Source organism: Canis aureus, chromosome 9 (assembly GCF_053574225.1).
Source record: "Canis aureus isolate CA01 chromosome 9, VMU_Caureus_v.1.0, whole genome shotgun sequence".
Lineage (NCBI taxonomy): Eukaryota > Metazoa > Chordata > Mammalia > Carnivora > Canidae > Canis > Canis aureus.
In genome coordinates this window covers 37,194,330-37,218,174 of record NC_135619.1, presented here as the reverse complement: position 1 = coordinate 37,218,174, position 23,845 = coordinate 37,194,330, and the positions used below count along the sequence as shown (strand labels likewise).

The 23,845-nt window shown below is 35.1% G+C and overlaps 1 protein-coding gene across 8 annotated transcripts in view; it reads right to left on the bottom strand.

Annotated features, from left to right (window-relative positions):
- KIAA0586 (KIAA0586 ortholog) overlaps positions 1 to 23,845 on the bottom strand; it is a 109,223-nt gene that overhangs the window by 22,973 nt on the left and 62,405 nt on the right. For 7 of the 8 annotated variants that reach the window (XR_013386259.1, XM_077909449.1, XM_077909450.1 and 4 more), the window contains 3 exons: positions 23,171 to 23,348; positions 13,594 to 13,748; positions 11,844 to 11,952 (listed from right to left, as the gene is read on the bottom strand). Coding sequence is in view for 6 of the 8 variants with exons in the window: in XM_077909449.1 (XP_077765575.1) it covers positions 11,844 to 11,952; positions 13,594 to 13,748; positions 23,171 to 23,348 (442 nt within the window). In the remaining 2 variants the exon portion in view is untranslated. Of the gene's footprint in view, positions 1 to 11,843; positions 11,953 to 13,593; positions 13,749 to 22,123; positions 22,303 to 23,170; positions 23,349 to 23,845 lie in introns of those variants that run through there. The other variant, XR_013386260.1, reaches the window with a different exon arrangement.

The window sequence follows — 23,845 nt, the reverse complement described above, 5'->3', positions numbered from 1 at the left end:
TCAAATAAGTCCAGTTCTTTAGCTCTTCTACACCTTAAAGGAGATGATACTATGTAGGAAAGGAAATGGGAGAGAAAGCTACTTGGATTCTCCCTAGACCAGATATTGTTGGCAATGAGAACTGTGTTTAAAGACAGTCCCTTTAGAACTTCTTTTTTTTAAATAGATGTAATAAACACTACTCAGAAGTCATAAAATCTAAAAAAAAAAAAAAAAAAAAGAAGTCAATAAAATCTGCTTCAAAGACTTCATGTTCCTAAGCTCCTTATCTTTAATTTGTCCTTTCCACTTTCAATGTCTATCACTCTCATTACTTTTTATTCCTAACCATTATAGGTTTGCTGTGTTAAGGTATGTCTTTTAAGCACTGCCATTAGGCCTGAATTATGTTTATATACGAATTATACCCAGCATTTACTTCAGCAGTGTTATTTTCTGTAGCAAAAAACAATCTTGGGAGATTTTTCCTAGTTAAAAAAATGTTTAATGATATTTTATAAAGCTAGCTGTGTTAAGCCCTACCTAGATGATGTTAGACCTTTGGAGTGAAATGGGGAAAAGGCTAGGGCCAAAGGTAAAAATTTGGGGGCATTTTACATAAATAAAATCTTATTCTATATAACATCAATAATAATAGTGGTAAAGGGCAAAATCATGGATAAGAAACTTTATTTTGATATCTCTGATATTCATATAGCCACTAAGGTTTCTTTTAATTAGTGTTTGCACTGTTTGTTTTCTTCTATCCTTTTACTTTTAACCCATGTCTTTATATGTAAAGTTAGTTTCTTCTTGACAGCACAGACTTGGGTCTTTTTTAATTTGATCTGACAATGTCATTTATTTGAGATGTTTATTTATATTTAATGTAATTATTGATATGGCTGGATTTAAATCAATAATCTTATTTCCTTTTTGTACAACTAAGTAGTTGTTGTTTTGGTGGGTTTTTAAAAATAACTAAGTAATTTTAATTTAGTACTACTTAAATGTATTTAATGATTACTCTATAGAGTTTACAATATACATCTGTCACTGATAATCCACTTTCAAATCACATTATATCACAACATATACTGTAAAAAGCTTTTGTCAATATACTTTGAATTCTTGTATCTCATTTTTCTTGCTATCTTGTCATCTTATTCTTATAGTCACTAAAAATAAACAATATTTTGCATTTGACAGTTATCATTTGACCAAAAAAATAAGAAATCTTTTATTACACTTTCACTTAAACCAGCTCAGAAGCTCTTCATTTCTTTGCATAAATCCAAGTTTCTGTCTGGTATCATTTAATTTCTACCTGAAAGATTTCCTCTTAAGGTTTTTTGTGTGTTTGTTTTAGTACATGCCTGTCTCCCAGGTTTTGTTTACCTGGAAAAAAAGTATTTATTTTGCCTTCATTTTTGAAAAGTATTTTTGCTTGGATATAGAATTCTGGGTTGACTGTGGGTTTTTTCTTTTATTTTGGGGTTTTTAAATCCTGCCCCCCTCCCACAGCACTTTAAAATGTCACTGTATTGTCTTCTGGACTGTGTGTCTTATAATAAGAAAAGTTGATGTATTTCTTATATTTGTTCTTCTGTAAATTAATGTACCTTTTTCCTCTGGCTTCAATATTTTGTCTTTGGTTTTTAGCAGTTTCAATACAATGTGTATTTTTTTCTTTTAATCTTTCTTGAAGTTCCCCCAAGATTCTTAGATTTGTGGTTTAAAGTTCTTTGTTTTGCTTATAAAATTACTGGTCATTATCTTGTCAAGTATTCTTTCTGTCCTGCTTGCTTTCTGTTTTCTTACTGGTATTCCAATTACATGTGTGTTTGGATATTTGATATTGCTCTTAAATGCTCAGATTTTTTTCACTCTTTTCTTTTTGTGTTTCAATTTCTACTGACTATTGCTAAGTTTATTGATTCCTTCGACATGGCAAATCTACTAATAAGCCACTTAAGTCATTCTTCATCTTTACTACTGTTTTACAACATTTCTATTTGAACCTTTCTTATAATTTCCATCTCTCTGCTCAAATACCCATCTGTTCATGCATGTTATGACTATTTTTTCAACTAGGGCCTTTAACATAGTAATTTTAAGTTCCAACATCTGAATCTTATAGGAGTCTTGTCTTGACTGCTTTATCTTTTTTTTTTATTTAAACAATCAATGTGATTCATCATATCAGCAAGAGAAAAACCAAGAACCATATGATCCTCTCATTAGATGCAGAGAAAGCATTTGACAAAATACAGCATCCATTCCTGATCAAAACTCTTCAGAGTGTAGGGATAGAGGGAACATTCCTCGACATCTTAAAAGCCATCTACGAAAAGCCCAGGGCAAATATAATTCTCAATGGGGAAGCACTGGGAGCCTTTCTCCTAAGATCAGGAACAAGACAGGGATGTCCACTCTCACCACTGCTATTCAACATAGTACTGGAAGTCCTAGCCTCAGCAATCAGACAACAAAAAGACATTAAAGGCATTCGAATTGGCAAAGAAGAAGTCAAACTCTCCCTCTTCGCCGATGACATGATACTCTACATAGAAAACCCAAAAGCCTCCACCCCAAGATTGCTAGAACTCATACAACAATTTGGTAGCGTGGCAGGATACAAAATCAATGCCCACAAGTCAGTGGCATTTCTACACACTAACAATGAGACTGAAGAAAGAAAAATTAAGGAGTCAATCCCATTGACAATTGGACCCAAAAGCATAAGATCCCTAGGAATAAACCTAACCAAAGAGGTAAAGGATCTATACCCTCAAAACTATAGAACACTTCTGAAAGAAATTGAGGAAGACACAAAGAGATGGAAAAATATTCTATGCTCATGGATTGGCAGAATTAATATTGTGAAAATGTCACTGTTACTCAGGGCAATGTACACATTCAATGAAATCCCTATCAAAATACCATGGACTTTCTTCAGAGAGTTAGAACAAATTATTTTAAGATTTGTGTGGAATCAGAAAAGACCCCGAATAGCCAGGGGAATTTTTAAAAAGAAAACCATAGCTGGGGCATCACAATGCCAGATTTCAGGTTGTACTACAAAGCTGTGGTCATCAAGACAGTGTGGTACTGGCACAAAAACAGACACATAGATCAATGGGACAGAATAGAGAATCCAGAAGTGGACCCTGAACTTTATGGTCAGCTAATATTCGATAAAGGAGGAAAGATTATCCACTGGAAGAAAGACAGTCTCTTCAATAAACGGTGCTGGGAAAATTGGACATCCACATGCAGAAGAATGAAACTAATTTTTAATTTTTTATATATTTTGTCTTTCTTTTCTTTTTAAAGATTGATTGATTATGATAGACACACAGAGAGAGAGAGAGAGAGAGAGAGAGAGGCAGAGACACAGGTAGAGGGAGAAGCAGGCTCCATGCAGGGAGCCCGATGTGGGACTCGATCCTGGGACTCCAGGATCGCGCCTCGGGCCAAAGGCAGGCGCCAAACCGCTGAGCCACCCAGGGTGGCTTTTTTTTTTTTTTTTAAAGATTATATTTATTTATTCATGAGAGACATAGAGAGAGAGGGGCGGAGACATAGGCAGAGGGAGAAGCAGGCTCTTCGCAGGGAGCCCGATGTGGGACTTGATCCCAGGACCCCAGGATCACAGCCTGAGCCAAAAGCAGATGCTCAACCACTGAGCCACCCAGGCGTGTCCCGACTGCTTCATCTCTTACGAGTGAATTGTATTCTTGCTTTTTTTATTTTTTTTAAGTTTTATTTATTTAAGTGATCTCCACTTGAGTGTGGACTCAACATGGGGCTTAAACTCACAACTCCAAGCCCAAAAGTCACACACTTCTTTGACTGGGCCAGCCAGATACCCCTTTTCTTGCTTTTTTTAAATGCTTGTGCTTTTGATGGAATGCCAGAGATTTTATAGAAGACAACATAGACTGAAGTATGCAGTATTTACACAGGGAAATGGGAACACTTTTTTTCTTCAGTTAGGCCATTGGTATGATAAATTGAGTAAATCAAGTCAGGAGTTAAGCTGGCTTTGAGTTTTGCTGTTGCTGCAGTTAACTTTGGTGTACCACCAGCTTCAAAATGCTCTAGTGTCACTTCGTGGTTAGCATGGGCCGAGGATGCCAGGGTTTTTTTGTTGTTGTTGTTCCTATTCCACCTTCACCGTTCAGCCTTCACTAGGCACCTGCTCCAGACAGGGAGTTTCTATACTCTTGTGCCTTGCCCGTAATAGGCTGCTGCTACTTGCTACTACTCATTGCTTGTTGCTTACATGGTGAGAGACGTAAAAGGGACAGTTCTCTGTTGTCCTGGTCCAGCCTCAGTCCCAGGCAGATCCCACATGTCCGGGTCTTGCAGTGGGCCTTTCTCAGTGGTTCTGTCTCTCCTCCCCATGGCAGCCAAATTCTGCCTGGTACCATCAGCAAGCTTTATGCAGGGTAGTTTCCTATTCTTCTCCCAGCAATGGTACCGGTATAAGATTTCCTTCCTGTCTGCCAAGAGTGGATGGCTTTCTCTTTATACTTCTGGCAGCTACAATGGGTCTTCACCTATACTCTGGAGGGAACAGATATGCTGCCCCTTTCCCAGTGACTTAAGAATTTTGCTCTTACATCAAAAGGGTCCTAAATGGGGCCTCTGGTCTTTCTGTAAGTTGCAGTCAGTGTCTTCTTCCAGGCCTGTACCAGTGAAGGATTGTCTCTCTGGTCTTCTACCCTGCTTCCCAATCTTTCTTTTTCTAGAGGTCTGTGAGAAAAGACTGCAAGTGAGAGTGAATGCCTCTCATATCTGTAGCTATGATGGTTCTATACTTGGCCTTTAGTAACCCATTAAAAAAGTTTGGCCAGGGATGCCTGGGTGGCTCAGCAGTTGAGCATCTGCCTTTAGCCCAGGACGTGATCCCTGGGATTCCTGGGATAGAGTCCTGCATCAGGCTCCTTGAACAGAGCCTGGTTCTCCCTCTGCCTGTGTCTCCGTCTCTCTTTGTGTCTCTCATGAATAAATAAAAAATCTTTAAAAAAAAAAAAAAGTTTGGCCAGATACATCTTATCCACCTGCGTGGTGCCCAGTGTGTCTTCCTACAACTATGCTTCACAGTGAGACAGTGCCCTGTGCCCTGTATCCCATCTCTTTGCAGGAGTCTGTATTTCTTGGACTTTAGGGTACTTAGCTGCTCTGCATCACAAGCTCTTTGTAGGTTCAAGAAATGTTGTGATTTTGTAGTTTATCTGCCTTTTATGACAGAGTGGAAGTGATACTTTGTACTTCCCTCATCTTAGGTGGAAACACGATTTCCTTTTTTTTTTTTTTTTGAAACACGATTTCCTAATTCAGCAACATTTTAAAGTGAATTTGTTTAATTAATCAATAATAGCATCTCCATCTGCCTGTGTGTCTCTGCCTCTCTCTCTGTGTCTCTCATGAATAAATAAATAAAACCTCTAAAAAAAGATTATTTATTTATTAGAGAAAAGAGGGGGGAGGGCAGAGGGAGAGATACTTAAGCAGATGGAGGCTTGGTCTCACAGGTTTTGTAGAAGACACATTTACTCAGAAACACTTATTACGTATTTGGATTTGTGGATTTTGGGCCAAATGTACTGGTCTGTGTCGCATCCCCTTTCTATCAGAGATCCACAAACATGATGTTGATATCACTTCCATACCTGAAGAGAAAAAAAACTCAGGGCACCTGAGTAGCTCAGTGGTTGAGCATCTGCCTTTGGTTCAGTCATGATCTTGGGGTCCCATTATCTGGCTCATGGCAGGGAGCCTGCTTCTCCCTCTGCCTATGTCTCTGCTTCTCCCTCTGCCTATGTCTCTGCCTCTCTCTCTGTGTCTCTCATGAATAAATAAAATCTTTAAAATAAATAAATAAATAAACTCAAACTTTTCATTGTGATTTTGAAATGATTTAAATCACTTATAAATTTGATAGCTATTATAATTTAGCTATATTTCATTTTTTTTTAATTTAGCTATATTTCAAATACAAAAGGAAAAAATGATCACTTTGAGAACAAAAATTTCATTTGAACATGTGGTCAGAAAAGCTTCTAAATACATATAAGCTTTGAATTTCTTAATTCTTACACATTTAAATCATAATTACCATACATGAGATATAAAGGGTGCTAAAATGGCTAGGATTAAACTCAGGACATAAAGTCAAAAATATCTATGATTCTTTAAGTACATTTCCCACAAAAATGTAATCTGCTTCTGATAAATTTTTGTAATTATGTTTGTAATTACAATAATGTAATTTATTATTTTCAGCTTTGATACGTATTTACTGATCAATATATATATATATAACCTACAAATATAAAAACCTGAAAAATGCTGTGATTTTTAAATTATTATTATTATTTTTTTTTTTTTTGAGAGACAGAGTGTGGCAGTGGGGAGGGGCAGAGCAAACTCTACACGGAAAGCAACATGGGGCTGGATCTCACAACCCTGAGATCATGACATGAGTCAAAACCAAGGGTGAGGGGATCCCTGGGTGGCGCAGCGGTTTGGCGCCTGCCTTCGGCCCAGGGCGCGATCCTGGAGACCCGGGATCGAATCCCACATCGGGCTCTCGGTGCATGGAGCCTGCTTCTCCCTCTGCCTATGTCTCTGCCTCTCTCTCTCTCTCTGTGACTATCGTAAATAAATAAAAAAAAAATTAAAAAAAAAAAACAAAAAAACAAAAAAACAAAACCAAGGGTGAGAGGCTTAAGTGACTGCACCACTCAGGCGCCCCATGAATGCTGTAATTTTCAAGCAGATTGATAATCTAACCTTTAAGCACAAAACATATGATCTCATTTTCCCCTTTGATTAGAGTATGTAAAGAACGTTTAGCTTTCTATTTATTATTTACTACGGTGGCCTTAAAGTTTTAAGAGAAAAACTAAAGAAGAAAATATTTTTTAAAGATTATTTATTTTAGGGATCCCTGGGTGGCTCAGCGGTTTAGTGCCTGCCTTTGGCCCAGGGTGTGATCCTGGAGTCCCAGGATCGAGTCCCACGTTGGGCTCCTGGCATGGAGCCTGCTTCTCCCTCTGTCTGTGTCTCTGCCTCTCTCTCTCTCTCAATGTCTATCATGAATAAATAAATAAAATCTTAAAAAGAAAAGATTATTTATTTTATTTGAGAGAGAGAGAGAGAGAGAAAAAGTGAATGCAGGAGCAGGGGGAAGGAACAGAGGGAGAGGGAGAAGCACACTCCCTGTTGAGCAGGGAGCCTGCGGTGGGGCTCCATTATTCCATGACCTGCGACCTGCGAGGAAGGCAGACAACCAATCGAGCCCCTGAGGTGCTCAAGAAGAAAATATTTTGTAAAGTGAACTATATTGTGTTGGGAGAACTGGACAGCTACATGCAAAAAAATGAAACTGGACCACTTTCTAATGCTGTACACAAAAATAAATCCAAAATGGATTAAAGACTTAAATGTGAGGCTGAAACCATAAAAATCCTAGAACACGGGCAGTAATTTCTCTGGCATCAGCCATAGCAACATTTTTCTAGACATGTTTCCTAAGGCAAGGGAAACAAAAGCAAAAATAAATTACTGAGACTACATCAAAATAAAAAGCTTTTGCACAGTGAAGGAAACCATCAGCAAAACAAAAAGGCAACCTACAAAATGGGAGAAGGTATTTGCAAATGATATATCTAATAAGAGATTAATATCTAAAATATATAAAGAACTTCTGTAATTCAACTCTAAAAAAAAAAAATCTGATTTAAAAATGGGCAGAGGACCTAAATGGCATTTTTCTAAAAAAGACATATAAGTGGTCAACAGAAATATGAAAAGATGTTCAACATCACAAATCACCAGGGAAATACAAATCAAAACCACAGTGAGATTACAACTTCACATCTGTCAGAATGGCTAAAATAAAAAAGAGAAGAAATAATAAATGTTGGCAAGGATGTGGAAAAAAAGGGACCCCTGTACACGGTTGGTGGGAATGTGTATTGGTACAGCCACTGTGGAAAATACAGAGATCCCAAAAAAATTAAAAACAGAAATACCATATGATCCAACAATTCCACTACTGGATACTTTACCCAAAGAAAATGAAAATACTAATTCAAAAAGATACATACACGTCTATGTTTATTGCAGCATTATTTACAGTAGCCAAGACATGGAAGCAACTTAAAGTGTCCATCAATAGATGAGTGGATTGGAAGATGTGATATGCATGCATGCATGCGTGCACACACACACACACACACACACACACACACACATATATCCCACAGGAATATTACACAGTCATAAAAAGGGATAAGATTGTGCTATCTGAAACAACATGGATGGACCTAAAGGGTATTATGCTAAGTGAAGTAAGTCAGACTGAGAAAGACAAATACCATATGATTTCAATCTTATGTGTAAGCTAAAAAAAATAAAACAAATGAATAAACAAACCAATAGCAGAATCAAACCTATAAATACAGAGAATAAACTGATGGTTGCTAGAGGGAAGGGCCTGGAGGAGATAGGTAAAACCAGTGAAGGGAAGTGGAAGATACAGGCTTCCAGTTATGGAATGAATAAGTCACAGGAACAAAAAGCACAACATAAGGAATATAGTCAGTGATACTGTAACAATGTTGTATGATGATAGATAGCAGCTACCCCTGTGGTGAGCACAGCATCAATGCATAAACTTGTCAAATCACTATGTTGTACCCAGAAAACTAATGTAACACTGTGTGTCAACTATATTCAAATTTTAAAAAAAGATACTGATAGAATATAAAAAATTAAAAAATAAAAGGAACTATTTTAACACATTACTTTATAGAATTTAATTGTTCCTGGTTTATAACAACCAAGTGAATTTAAAACTAGTCTCATTAATATGAAAGAAAGTTAACTTGCACAGTAGAAGATACAGTAAAAGTTAACTTGTACAGTAAAAAGGAAAAAAAAATAAAATGACTCATTAAAATCACTTAAATGGTTGCTTTCACTATAAAACCATTAATCAGGACATAGAATCAGATAAGTGGTATCATGTGGTCAAAAATATATCCAAGCGGGATCCCTGGGTGGCGCAGCGGTTTAGCGCCTGCCTTTGGCCCAGGGCGCGATCCTGGAGACCCGGGATCGAATCCCATATCGGGCTCCTGGTGCATGGAGCCTGCTTCTCCCTCTGCCTGTGTCTCCGCCTCTCTCTCTCTCTCTCTCTCTCTCTCTCTCTCTGTGTGTGTGACTATCATAAATAAATAAAAATTAAAAAAAAAAGTTAAAAAAAAATATATATCCAATGAATTCAATACCAAATGAAAGAGTTTCACTCTTATATTCCAAAGATAGTCATCTGTCAGATCAATTCAGTTTCTCTCTTTTATATTAAAACTTGAAAGTCATAATCAAAGGGGAAGAAAAAACAAGGATTTTACATATTTCTTGGAAGCACAGTGCTAGGACCCATGTCCTACCAAATCTTGGTCATTGAAAGAACTGTTACTATTAGTGAACTGCTTGATTCTTTATATATAAATATTAAACTACTACACATTTCAAAGTGAAATACATGATACTTTCCCCTGAAACAGTCATAATTTGGGGTTCAAGTATTCTTAGAAGCATTTGTCTCTCAAAAAAAGATGCGGTTTTGATTCCCTTGTGATAAGGTGAATTTCCTTCATATCTTCAAGGTCTCTATATAAGAGATAGGATTGAATTCCTTCAAGGTCACCCAAAGTCCTGAGAACCCTCAAGGATTATTTTGGCACTCTAACTCTCCTATTCTCTGAAACATTTGGCAATGTCATAGAGTTTCATCAGAGAAAAAAAATAAAGCCCACAAAATTTATGGGGAAAAAGTCATAACTGACTATATTTGCCAACGCAATCATATTCATTAAAAAAATATTCAGTATGGAGATATGTATCAATTATAGAGTGAAACACTTGGCTTCTATTTTAAAATGTTCTATTTATAACTCACTGAGTATTTATTTGTCTCAGTCAAAGCTGATATAGGTCTGCTCTCCAAACTTTTGTATTACATAAATACAGGTAGTTAAATAATAAGTTAACTAAATACAGGTAGTTAAATAATAAGTTAAATAAATAAAGTTAAATAAAAAAATTAAGTTAAATTAAAAAATTATATATATTAAGTCCAACTGTTCTAAACTCTTTCTAAATAAAACTTCCTTTAACTGGCCAACACCTCGGTTTCTTTAATTCTTCTTATGATTATATTATTATATATATTATATATATTATATATTATATATATTATGATATATATTATGATAATATTGACTTATTATATGTTAATTAGATATTATTTAATGACATTGTACTTAATGACATTTTGTTGTAAGTCAACAAGAATTTAACTATTGCCATCTTGTGGCCAGACATTCATATATGTGGAACTGAAAACAATGTCACTTTCCTAAAGAGATAACTTTAAAATCTTACCAAATAAATTTTCCTATCAGCTGAGAAAAATGACCATTTTATTACATATAATACCCTCCCAAAAGAAAAAAAATTATTAATAATTTTAAGAAATTACAATTTTTAAACCCAACTTAAATATAGTCTTTGACTATAAAATGGTAACAGTACTCAGTAGAAGGACATCAAGCAGTCCTGATATTATCTTAGAAATATTCATTTGATCATATCTATATACTGTCATGATTAATTTTTAAATACTATAAGAATTTTACAGGTAAGTTTCCATGGGATTCTAAAATACAATATTAACACTACTGTATTATGGTTGGGTTGAAAAGGTGGTCAGGATGACAAAGTTCTAAGAAGTTAGAGCAAGAGAGGAACAGAAAACAGAAAAGTAAAAACCTAAACATTACATGCCATAATTTTAATAATTATCTTGAGTAATTCCTCATTTAGGTCTTCCCTATAAAACTAAATGCAGAGTTACATTAGCAATTATATTGGCATTCAATAAATGAGATAAATATCACAATTATAAAAGCAAAGAAAAACATTATACTGCCCAAAACATTCCTAACACTTTTTCCCAGATTGTGGAAATAAAGTTTTAAAACAGAAGACACCTTAATTTCTACTGCCAAATTTCATAATTTAGGTTATATTAAATTTAAATGACTAAGAAAGTAAATAAAGCACAAAGCCAACAGTCTTTCAGAAACAAAAGGCAACATCAAAATGTTGGGATGCTTATTGTAGAGATGAAGTTCAACCACACAACTTTGATAATCAAACAACAGTATAGAAAAGGTCATTCATATTAATAGAATTTAATATGAGAGTCCTTTGGTTTTTTTTACATTGTGCTTATTGGTGAACTTTACCCACACTAAATAGCCTTTACAAAGCGCCTTTATAGCCATAGCTCCTGCCTTTATCCTATTATAATTTAAAACAGACAACTAGGACACAGATACAGACCTATCAGTAGATAAAAGGGCATTTAATTGTACAAGAACCAAAAGGTAAGATTAAAGGAAAAACACTATGTGATGAACATTAAGGAAGGCATATGATGTAATGTGCACTGGGTGTTGTATTAGACTGATGAATCACTGACCTCTACCTCTGAAATTAATAATACATTATATGTTAATTAAATTTAAAAATTTTAAAAATAACAATAAAGGAAAAACACTACCTAAGAGTTTAAAAAATCCATTAGAAATAGTGTTTATTGGTAAAAAGAACACACATACAGTCAAATAGGATACCAAATTCTTTATCCCAGTAGACTAAGAAAAAACAAAATACCTACAGACAAGAATGAGATGTATATAAAAATATTCTCATTTATACTTATTCAATATCAGGACAAGAATCAAACTATTACATTACAAGAAAACAAATCTTACCTTGTTGCTGTGAAAACGAAGTATCAGATTTATTTCTTACACGTATTAAACGGCTTTGTGCTGGCTTATGTTCAACTTGCTTATGTTCTTGGTCATGTTTTTGTTGGTACTAAAGAATTTAAGACATAAGTCATTGCTTTTTAAGTTACTTTAAAGATTTTTGAGCAATAAAATTTAGATGTTTCTAAAATTTGAATACTATCCATACCTTCTAATTGCTAAATGTGTGATAGAGTACATATTACTAATGAGAAGATATTGGAAATAAAATCTTTAGAAGATTTGGGTAATATACAGATTTCAAATATTCAAATCATTTCTGTCTATTTTCACTAGAGAATTCAGAGCTCCTTATAAATCAAACTATTCTAGATACATATACATGATGGATTTAGACAGGATAAAAACTTAATTTGCTTGTAAGCTCTCCCACATAACCACTTTTACATAAAATGAAAATCTGCATAATGCACTGCAATTTTCAAAGAGCTTTTATATTTAGTAACATCATTTAATTCTCACAAGCATGAGTAGGTATTGTTACCCTCCTTCGCTATTCAAGAAATGTATATTCCACCATAAGCCCCATCCCCTCTCTTCCTTACCTATAACTTAAAACAAATTTGAAATTGACCACAGTCACACATTCTTTTACAATCACGTATCACAAATTGTGAAGCCATTTTCTTTCTTCCTTTTCCTGCCTTATGGGCCTAATTATGAATGAGTTCTGAAAACAGCTATACTTTAACAGGAATTTAAAAAGCTATCTTTGGATTCTTATCAATGACTGGTTGATCCACAAGCTGAACTCAGGCAATCAGAGGCTCCTTGCTCTCTCCCTGTCTTTGGAATGTACGTTCCACCTACTATTTCCATACTAGAAGTAGTTTTAAGGACATAGTCTTAAGAGAGTAAGGTGTTATGAGACCATCTGGACTTAATACCTGACTGAACCAAATTAAGGCTTCCATATAAATTTTTATTCTGGTGGGTGGGTACAGAGATCTACTTGTCTTACAGCTGCCTAAGACAAACCTCATAAGTAAGTTCCCTTGCTTATTAAACCTGCCACCCACCAATCTGAAGTGTCTGCATCTTTATTTGGTCTCCTCTTGCTCTCCATGCATAGGAAGCCAGTTTTGAACTTTACCCAGGAAACTCCTGAGGTTGCAACCAGTAGTACCAACACCATGCAATGCTATACAATTCCATGCAATAAACACTTAGGGAATAAATTAATCTACCATGAGAAATGCATTGCTATTACACAGATACAAAACTGTTTTGAATAATATGAACATTTCTTTACACATTGAAGAGTAATTAATCTATTTTTTTCAGTATACAAGATCACATGGGCCATTGGCCTAACTCAGTATGAAATTTCTTATGCTTCCATGTTAGCAACCTTTACAAATTTTAATATAATAAATTTATGCACAATTTACTGAGCCCAATATTGCATGGGGATCCAAAGTATAAATAATAACAGCTACCTAACTAGTGACAAGCATTTTATATATGTTATTTTTAATCTTTAAAATAAAGATGAGGATACTGAGGCTTAGAAAAAGGCTATATATTCAAGGTCACAGCTAGAATCCTAAGAGCTAATAAGATTCGTTATCCAGGTATGAGTTAGTAAATAAAGGAAGCATGGCTCCAAAGACTATGCTCTTGACAGTACACCATGCTAAGACAATATTATTAGCATTCTCATTTTAAGTAAAGTACATTAATTTGGTACCTGATGAATATCTTCAGCTGCTCCTGATAACTTAACATCATTTTCTTGTGCTGTCAGAAGTGTTGTGGGAAGAGCAAGGTTGGAATTTGGCTGAAACTCCAATTCTTCCAAACTCATTGGACCATGACTAGCACATGAATCTTCATAACCAGCACCTGTTATCAAATATATAAACAAAAAGTTAAAATTAATTGCTTATCTTAGAAAAAGAACAAGTAATTGACTAAAATTACCAATATTTCTCATTGCTGAATAAGAAGTAGCAGTGTACTTTAACCAAAATAATCTGGTACCAAGTCTTCATTACAATTAAAACCAAACCATGTAGAGAATGCAAAAAATACCTATGTTCCAACAACTCTATGGATTATTCTAAGGTTCCAATCAACAAGTTTTTCATGCAGTCTACACCAAATCCAACTCCTAAACTCCAACTCCTAAGATTCCAGCTTACTTTTTCTATCAGTAAGAGCCAACACATAACTTTATTTCTAAAATGTAATGTGAAAGCAAGGGGCAATTTCCTAGCTAGAAAATGTTAGTATTGCTTAGCTTTGTTCTGTAGATATTTTTCTTCAAGTGATCAAGTTCTTCTTTTTTTTCATCCAAATGGCATCTCAATCAAATCAATAAAAAGAAGGCAATAAGAGCAGAGCTATCTATCTAATATCATGGTACATTTATATTGCATCTTATACTCCATACACTTTCACATTCGTTGTCACTTAATTTAACTATTATAAACATTCTATAAAGTAGTCAGGTCAGATAGTTTTATAACTATCATTTACCGACAAAGTTAAGGCTCAGGGAAGTTAACTATCCAAAAAGCAGAGGAATTAGAATCTTCATTTTCCAACTCCCAGTCATTTATTTTATATTCCTACTGAAATATTTCTAGGAAAATTTTGTTTTTCCTAATTAATGGTCACCTTTTACATACATACCACAGTATATAAAATTTGTATATACTGTATATAAAATTTGTATATACTGTATCTCACTGTAGTCAATAGAAATAGATGTATATATTATATATATATATTTAAATATATACCACAGTATATAAAATTTGTATATACTGTATCTCACTGTAGTCAATAGAAATAGATGTAGATCTGAAGCATTATACCTAAACAAATCATTTTAAATGAAATAATATTTTAAAGACATCATAGGGATCCCTGGGTGGCTCAGCGGTTTAGCGCCTGCCTTTGGCCCAGGGCGCGATCCTGGAGACCCGGGATCGAGTCCCACGTCGGGATCCCGGTGCATGGAGCCTGCTTCTCCCTCTGCCTGTGTCTCTGCCTCTCTCTCTCTCTCTCTCTGTGTGACTATCATAAATAAATAAAAATTTAAAAAAATAGCTTAAAGACATCATAAATATTTTCCATTTAAAGTCAGTGTATTTAAAAAAAAAAGTCAAAAAAAAAAAAAAGTCATTATAGGGGGTGCTTGCGTGGCTCAATTGGTTAAGCATCTACCTCTTAATTTTGGCTCAGGTCCTGATGTCAGGATTTTGAGACTGAGCCCTCTGTCAGGCTCCATGCTGGGTGTAGAGCCTACTTAAGATACTCTCTCTGGGGCACCTGGGCAGCTCAGTTGGCTAAGCATCTGGCCTTTGGCTTGAGTCATGGTCCCAAGGTCCTGGAATCAAGCCTCACATCAGTCTCTCTGCTCAGTGGAGAGCCTGATTCTCCCTCTCCCTCTGCCTGCTGCTCCTCCTGCTTGTGCTCTCTCTCTCTTTCAAATAAATAAATAAAACCTTAAAAAAATTTTGATTCTCCCCCCCACCTCTCTCTTAAAAAAAAAAGTCAGTGTATTGACAATGTCTTAGGTATAACAAATAAATACCCTCTGTTCTTTTATGTTAATCTCTATTTTTAGGTGAGTTTTACATAAAATAAATTATATACCTTGAGTTTTAATTTTTATATTTCCAGATTCAATCTCTACAATTTCTCAAATTTTTATCAACTATTTTATTCTCATTTAATTATCTAGCATAATATCGTTAATAATGGTAATAATATCCATCATTCAGAGTAACTATTGTTCTAGGCCTTATATATTGGCTTCTTTATACTCTCCTATATCCTATTCTATTCATATGTCACTTTTCCAAGATTTTCCTAAGACTGGCAAATGAATTAAGATAAAAAAATTAGCAAATATAATGTTAAAAGAGAAGATATTAAAAATTCTGTGCTGATCATAAGGTTACATATCTAGAAAAACCAAGACACTCTAGTGAGGAAATATAACTCTATGAGAATTAAGATAATTAAGTAATGTGACTGAATACTAGGTAAATATATAAAAATCATTGGTTTTTCTCTATATTATACCAGTACACACCTAAAAATGGAAAAATAATCCTTTACGGACAGTGATTAAAACTTTAAAATAATTTAAAAATAAAATTAAGAAAATAATAGAATCCACATGAATAAATTATTAAAACATATTGATGTGAACAAACAAGATATGAATAGTAAGACATACTATAAAAATATTAATTCTTCCAATATTAATAAATAGTACAATTCCAATTAGGACGATTATTTTTTTAAAGATTTTATTTATTCATGAGAGACACAGGGAGAGAGAGAGAGAGAGAGAGGCAGAGACACAGGCAGAGGGAGAAGCAGGCTCCATTGAGGGAGCCTTATGTGGGACTTGATCCCGGGTCCCCAAGATCAGGCCCTGGGCTGAAGGCGGCGCTAAACCACTGAGCCACCCAGGCTGCCCTAGGACAATTTTTAATAAAAAAAAATAGTTTTAGAGTTTATATGGAATAAATGTCTGAAACCTGCCAACCAAAGTATGAAAAAATTTTTGAAGGGGAACCTTGCCCTGTCAGATAATAGAATGTGCCATAAAGACACAATAGTCTGATATGTTTAAGATTATAGAAAATCCAGAATACTTATAATAAAGAATCCAGAAAATACTCTATATCTATGAGAATAGTATACAAATTGATATTTTATTTTTATTTTTTTTAAAGATTTATTTATTTATTTATGATAGACCTAGAGAGAGAGAGAGAGAGAGAGAGGCAGAGACACAGGAGGAAGGAGAAGCAGGCTCCATGCCAGAAGCTTGATGTGGGACTCGATCCCGGGACTCCAGGATCGTGCCCTGGGCCAAAGGGAGGTGCTAAACTGCTGAGCCACCCAGGGATCCCCCAAATTGATATTTTAATATCAATATTTTAATATTGATATTTTAATTCAGTGGAAAGGAAAACAGTTTATATATTAGTTGATGCTGGCCCAACTATTTATGTGGAAGAAAATCATATTGGACTTTTACCTTACACCATTTGCAAAAGTAAATTCCACATAGACTTAAATATAAATATATACTAAATAATGAAAATCTTGCAAGAAAACCTATGAGACTACAGGTATAAACTTGTGTTAGGAGAAACCTAATCAAGTCATAAAAACACATAAAGTATAAAAGAAATAACTATATAAAATTCTTTTAACTATATGGCAAAGAAAGATTATAAATAATGTCAATGAATTCAGTTCAAATTTGGAAAAAGATATTTGCAATATAGATGATAGAAAACATCTAAAATATAGAATCTTTAAAAATAAAATAAATAAAAATAAATAAATAAAATATAGAAATAGTTCTTATAAAATTATAAGAAAAATTTAGAACCTAACAGATGGGGAAAAAACTTAAAAGGTAATTCACAGTGAGCAAATCCAAATGGTTAACAAACATAAGAAGACATATATACTCATATGCAATCAGAGACGTGTGAGTAATTTCTACAGGATTTACTATGCAAAAACAAATGCTGGCAGGTAGGCATTATATGATATCAGCTTGTAAAATAACAGCGCACACACACATCATATGTATCTATCATGTATATTATACATGTGAGTATGTCCATGAACAAAAACAGGAAGATTACATGCCAGAATCTTAGTATGAGTTAGCTGGAGTAAGGCATAATATGAAATAGAAGAAAATGTGAGGACAAATGAATAGACAGAAGACACTCCAAAAAAATTGTTCATAGTTTAATATATGATATAATCACATTTTGTTTTATGTGAAATTATATGTGGTTAATATATAAGTATAAAGAAAAAATTAATTAAAAAGACATGAAATAAATTTTGATAAATATCTAAATGTAGGGACGCCTGGGTGGCTCAGCAGTTGAGCATCTGCCTTCAGCTCAGGGCATGATCCCGGGATCCGGGATCGAGTCCCGCATCGGGCTCCCTGCGAGAAGCCTGCTTCTCCCTCTGCCTGGGTCTCTGCCTCTCTCTCTGTCTCTCATGAATAAGTAAATCTTTAAAAATAAACAAGCAAAAAGATCTAAATGTAAAAACCCAGAAAGTATATAATCAAATTTTTCCCCAAAGCATTCAAAAAAGTGCGTAATAGCTTTCAACTCATATAACACCCTATCATTTAACATATATTTACTATGTCCTAGATGCTACAAACTTTGCTTGACGACAGGATAGGACAGTAAACAAGATAAAGTCCCTACTACCCTCAAGTGAGATTACAGATCAGTGTAACAAAAGCAACATTAGGCAGGCAACATTAGAGAGCTATACAGAGAGCACATATGACAGGTATCTAACCTAGTGATAAAGGGTCAGGAAAGAATTCCTTGACAGTCACGGTAACAATGCTAAATTTGCTCAACACAGTAGTGTGACTTCTATAAAGTATGCTCATTGAATGTGGGAGTCTTGTCTGTATAATGTAACTTCACTCTTTGTAACTATTATATCATCCACATCAAATTCATAATAACTTGAAATCCATAACTTTACTCTTCTAGAGACTTATGCAATGAAAAAGGAACCTTGGACTTAGAAACTAAGACTTTTAGAGAAGACTAAATCCACTCAAAATTGCCAGTGTGAGCAGCAGCTTCAGGTTTGTCACAAAAATAGACTTCTCCATTTGTATGAAACCCAAAGGTGCCTAAAATTCTATATGCTTAAAACTCCATTCATCCTTATGTCCTCCTAATTCTATCCTTTCTCCATATTCCCTCTTTCTTAGTGAATGGAAATTCCATCTATTGAACCATATGGATGGACTTTCTTTTGCTCCTCTCATTTTCAAACTAAGTCTTGTCCATTCTCCTCCTTGTCTTTCCAATCTCCCTTTTTACATTTCCTCATTGTTGCATAATAATGGTTCCAGCTTTTCTGTAACACCTGTCCAATCAGGCTCCTTGCCTCCAGTCTTAATCCTTTCCAATCTACTCATCACGCTGTACACCTTAGATGATCTCGCTAAATAAAAGGCAAAGATGATCATATCAGGCATTTACTTACAACCCTTAATGAATCTGAGAATATCACAAAACATTCAGAATTGACAGAAATTCAAGACTCAATTTTCCATGGGTATAAATATAAAATAAGATTGGCATTATCTTCCATTTGGCATATAAATGGATCCCTATCATGTTAGAGTAAATTCAAAAACTATTTCATATATTATCCAGGACTTTTTAGGACCTAGTTTCTGCTAACTACTCCAATCTTATTGCATCCTTAGGTCTAGCTCATTGATTAAGTACTTATATCTCCCTAGTTAAGTCTTGCTATTTTTTTACTTTTTCCCCTTGTTTCATTGCATATTCAGCCTGCAAGGTCTCTCCTCATTTACTACATGGCAAACATCTATTCATCTTTGAGAATCCATTTCAAATAAGCCTCCTCTCATGTATGAAGTCTTTTTTGATTGCTCTCTGCAGGTACAAGTGACCTGTACCCCATCCTACAACTACAACAATTTACTGCATGTTTGTGTCCTCTTGTTTATTACTTCTACTAGAGAAAAAATCCATTATGGATAAGGCCTTAATAGGTTTTATATTCCTAGTCCTTCAAGTATACTTAGAGCATAGCAAACAGTCAAAAAATATTTTCTAAATCAATAAGTAACTGTACAAACTGGAACATGCTCCACCATTAAGATTCAATTTCATATCGACTTGTAGGAAACCTTCTCGGAGCCCACATGTGTGGGTACAGTCCTCCCCTGCACTCCCACAGCAGTCTGCATTGTACTAATCACACAGTATTATATTACCTTTTTTGTATTTCTCCTACAGTAGTTTGTAAACTTCCTTGAGAGCAGATGTCTAGCATCTCTGTATCTTAAGTCCCTAACATTGTACAAATATAATATAGTATCAGATACATAGTAGGTACTCAATACAAGTTTTCTGAATAAATGAGAGCTAGAATTCAAAGTGTATTCTGGAGTCCTCACAATTCATTCAAAAATACCAGTTTACATATTAGGATTCTTAAGGCAACTCTTCAAAGCTAATTTTGCATCTTTTTGTTATTCAACCCAAACTGAGTGCCTCAGGATTAGGAAGGGTGCTAGGGAAATATAGGTTGCAAATAGGATACTTACTGACAATGAACAGAGGTGGGAAGATGCAAGGTAAGAGGTGATGAGCCTCTATAGATAGTTATTAAAAAATCAATATAGGGCACCTGGGTGGCTCAGTCAGTTAAGCATCCAACTCTTGATTTTGGCTCAGGTCATGATCTCAGGGTCGTGGGATCGAGTCCTGCATCAATCTCTATGATGAGCATGAAGCCTACTTAAGATTCTCTCTCTCCCTCTAACCTCTGTCCGTCCCCCGCACTCTGTCTCTAACAACAACAACAAAATCAATATAAAAGGCATGAAATTAGCCACCAGCAGAAATAATGATACATGGCATTAGTTCTCTATGGGCATAGTCTTTTTAGGTAACTGTGAGTAGTTTCCATTTCTCTTAAATACATGTCAGAAGGCATTTTTACATACTCTTGAGTATTATTAAAGAGAACACCACTCACTATGTGCTAAGTAAGCACTGTGCTGACTACTTTATATGCATTGTCATTTACTAATCCTAATAACCTTAAACGGTGGACACTATTTGTGATAACCAGCCTCCAAGATGGCTCCCCGAATCCTGTCTCCTGGTATTCACACCTTTCTGTAGTCCCCTACAGTATTATTCCAGGATTGGTCTGTGTTACTGATAGGATGTGGCATAAACAATTGCGTGTCACTTCTGATATTAAATTATAAAAGACATTGAGGTTTCCATCCTGATTGCTTACTTTCTCTAAGATCATCTTTGTGGGAAGCCAGCTGGTGTCATGGGCAGTTCTAAAAACAGGTTCTTTGTAGTGAGGAACTGAGACCTTCTGCCAGCAGCCATGTTGAGTGAGCTTAGAAAAAAAGATCCTCCAACCCTGGTGGAAGCCTTCAGATGACCTCAGCCCCAAAAAACAAGCTCAAGGGGGATTCTGAGAATTACCTAGCTAAGCCACAACCATATTTGTGACTTTCAGAACTGTGTGAGATAATAAATGTTTGCTGTCTTTGGCTGCTAAATTGTGGGGTAATCTGTTAAATAGCAATGGGTAACTAATACACTAATATTATCCCTACTTGATAGATGAAGAAGCTTGGGCTGAGAGATATTATATTACTTGCCTCAAAGTACACAGAGCTGAAATGCAAACTAATATCTGAAACTTCCAAAGCCCAAATTCTTAGCCATACTCTGCTATATGCCTGACCTTGTGTTATGCCACATAACTTATTATTTTTTCCTGTTAAATAAATACCTAAAATGTGCTTACTATTACAAATACACTGTACTGTAGGCAATATGCTAGGTGCTACCAGAGGGATAGGGAGGGACTAAATAGGATATAACCTTATGTATTTTATTCTATAATAATCTAACAAGTACCTAGTTTTTCTCAAGTACCTTACAGCTGTGAAGTGATCTGTGGGAGCCACCTAGTGTTCATTCTGTTTAACTGCAATCTGCATAGTTAGCTATATACAAATATAAGCAAAGAAGGATAAAGAAAGAGGCAAGGGGGCATCCCGGGTGGCTCAGCGGTTTAGCACCGCCTTCAGCCCAGGGCATGATCCTGGAGACAGGGATTGAGTCCCACGTCAGGCTCCCTGCATGGAGCCTGTTTCTCCCTCTGCCTGTGTCTCTGCCTCTCTCTCTCTCTGTGTCTCTCATGAATAAATTTTTTAAAAAATCTTAAAAAAAAACCTGTAAAACATTTAATTCTATCACTATGTGCACAAAATGAGAAATAACTCCAATCTTACATTTATTCTCCTGGAAAATTTAGTCTTGAATTTCTCTCAATTCTGAAAGATAAAAGGTGTTTGCTCAATATGAAATGGAGATTTTAAACATTGCATGCCAATGTTTTCCTAACTTTATGCATTCCCTTTTCTGATTTCTGGAAAATTTGCATAACTCCAGAAGTTCTTCTCACTTAAGAGAATCCAGCAATAGCCATGGAAAAAAATCAGTAAATGACAATATATTTGATCCTCATTAATTTGCTGATTCCATATTTACAAATTCACCTACTCAATAAAATTTATTTCTAACTCCAAAATCAATAGTCACAGTGCTTTTGTGGTCATTCACAGACATGTGCAGACCAGTAAAAAACTTTTGCCTCACCCAACTTACATTTTACCAGCTGAGGCTGAACAAAGTGATGCTGTTTTCTTATTTCAGCTCTTATAACTGTAAACAAGGGTCCTTTTTGCTGTATATTTACTGTCTGTTCACATTTAAAAATGCTTTTTGTTGGTGATCTGTGGTTTCCAAGGGCTCCCAGTCACAGTGCTGAAGGGCTATCTGGTTTCCTAAGTGCACAAAGGTATGACGGGCCTTAGGCACAAGCTACATTGTGAACCCGGATCTCGAGGTTAATGCATCAACAATATATATTATAATAAGATTTCTTTACACATAACACAGGTTATATATCAATCAGTGGACAAAGATGTTATCATCAGAGGCTTGCAGGAACCAGGCCTGTATCTTCCCCTCGGAGCAATGGGTCAGTATTTACTAATCCAGTGTTCCTGGTGACTCCATAGAACATAACTACCAGAGATAATGAAAATCAACTGAATGTGCTAGTGATCAGTATTCTCTCTTCTATTCTTATTTCCAAAGTGTTATAGCAGAAAGTCTGCTTAATGAGATTCTAAAATAGCCACAAATGCACTGAGCGCTGTGTCAGAAATTTATACAATGTGAAGAATGAGTTTCTACAGTATTATCTCATTTAACTTAGTCCCAAACAAGATACGTTCTGTCACAGTTTTGGTGTTCTAAATTATATTTTTCTAATACACAGTAAAATAAATACATCACTATTAAAAAAATTAAGTGTATGTATGCATATTACCAAAATTATCCCATGCATCACCCAATAGGGTTCACATACTTACACTGATACCTAAATCATGTTTGGTAAAATATTGGTATATAGGCCACAAAAAAAAGTCATTACTAAACTTTTCAATAATGAAGACCCTTTTTAATAAAGAAATTTTGCCTCCACCTAAAAATCACTATTTTCTTAACTCAGATGAGGATCATGACCGCATTTATTATACAAGACAGAATATAGCATTCAGCATGGAAACAGTACAAAGAAAGTGTGATGGGAGTCAAGTGCATTCTAATAAATGATACATTAAGAAGCAATATGTTGGTGCATACCTGTAACTGTGTCAAATTGCTGAGATAGTGGCTTAGGAGCACATTTTTCACCCAAAGACCCCACATTAGTGGCAGGTGGCTGCATAGAGACAGAACATCCCGGGAAGATGTTCTCTGCTGCTGCTGTCAGCCCAGGCCTTTGTCCTTCACTAAGCTCACCTGCACAGTTTTCCAAGTCCTATGGAAGGTAGAAACAATTGCTAAAAACACCATATTAAATTCAAGTCAAAACAGCAAAAATTAGTCAAATATCATGATCCATGACACTTGGCTACTTGAAAGATATTTTAGAAAGTACTTATTATGATGCCACACTCACACTACTGAAAGTCTTAAAAAGTTTTAGTTCAATCAGGCATCTAGCAATTGGCTTTGTTACTAATGTTTTATGAAGATAAGTAACCATTATCTATTTTTCCAACTCCAAATTCAATAGCAAAACATCTAAGAAAAATTTTATGATTTAAACTAAATGCTGGCACATATTACATGATTCATACAGCCTCAAATAAAAATAACAGAAAATTTATCTTTCATTCTCCATTAATAAAAACTGCCTGAACTTGCTAGAGTGAACTTTATAGTTAAACAAGTATGATGAGGAAAATATACCTTACGTGACATAAACATTACCCATATCCAAATAACTACATTTTTATAAGTATATAAGTGGAA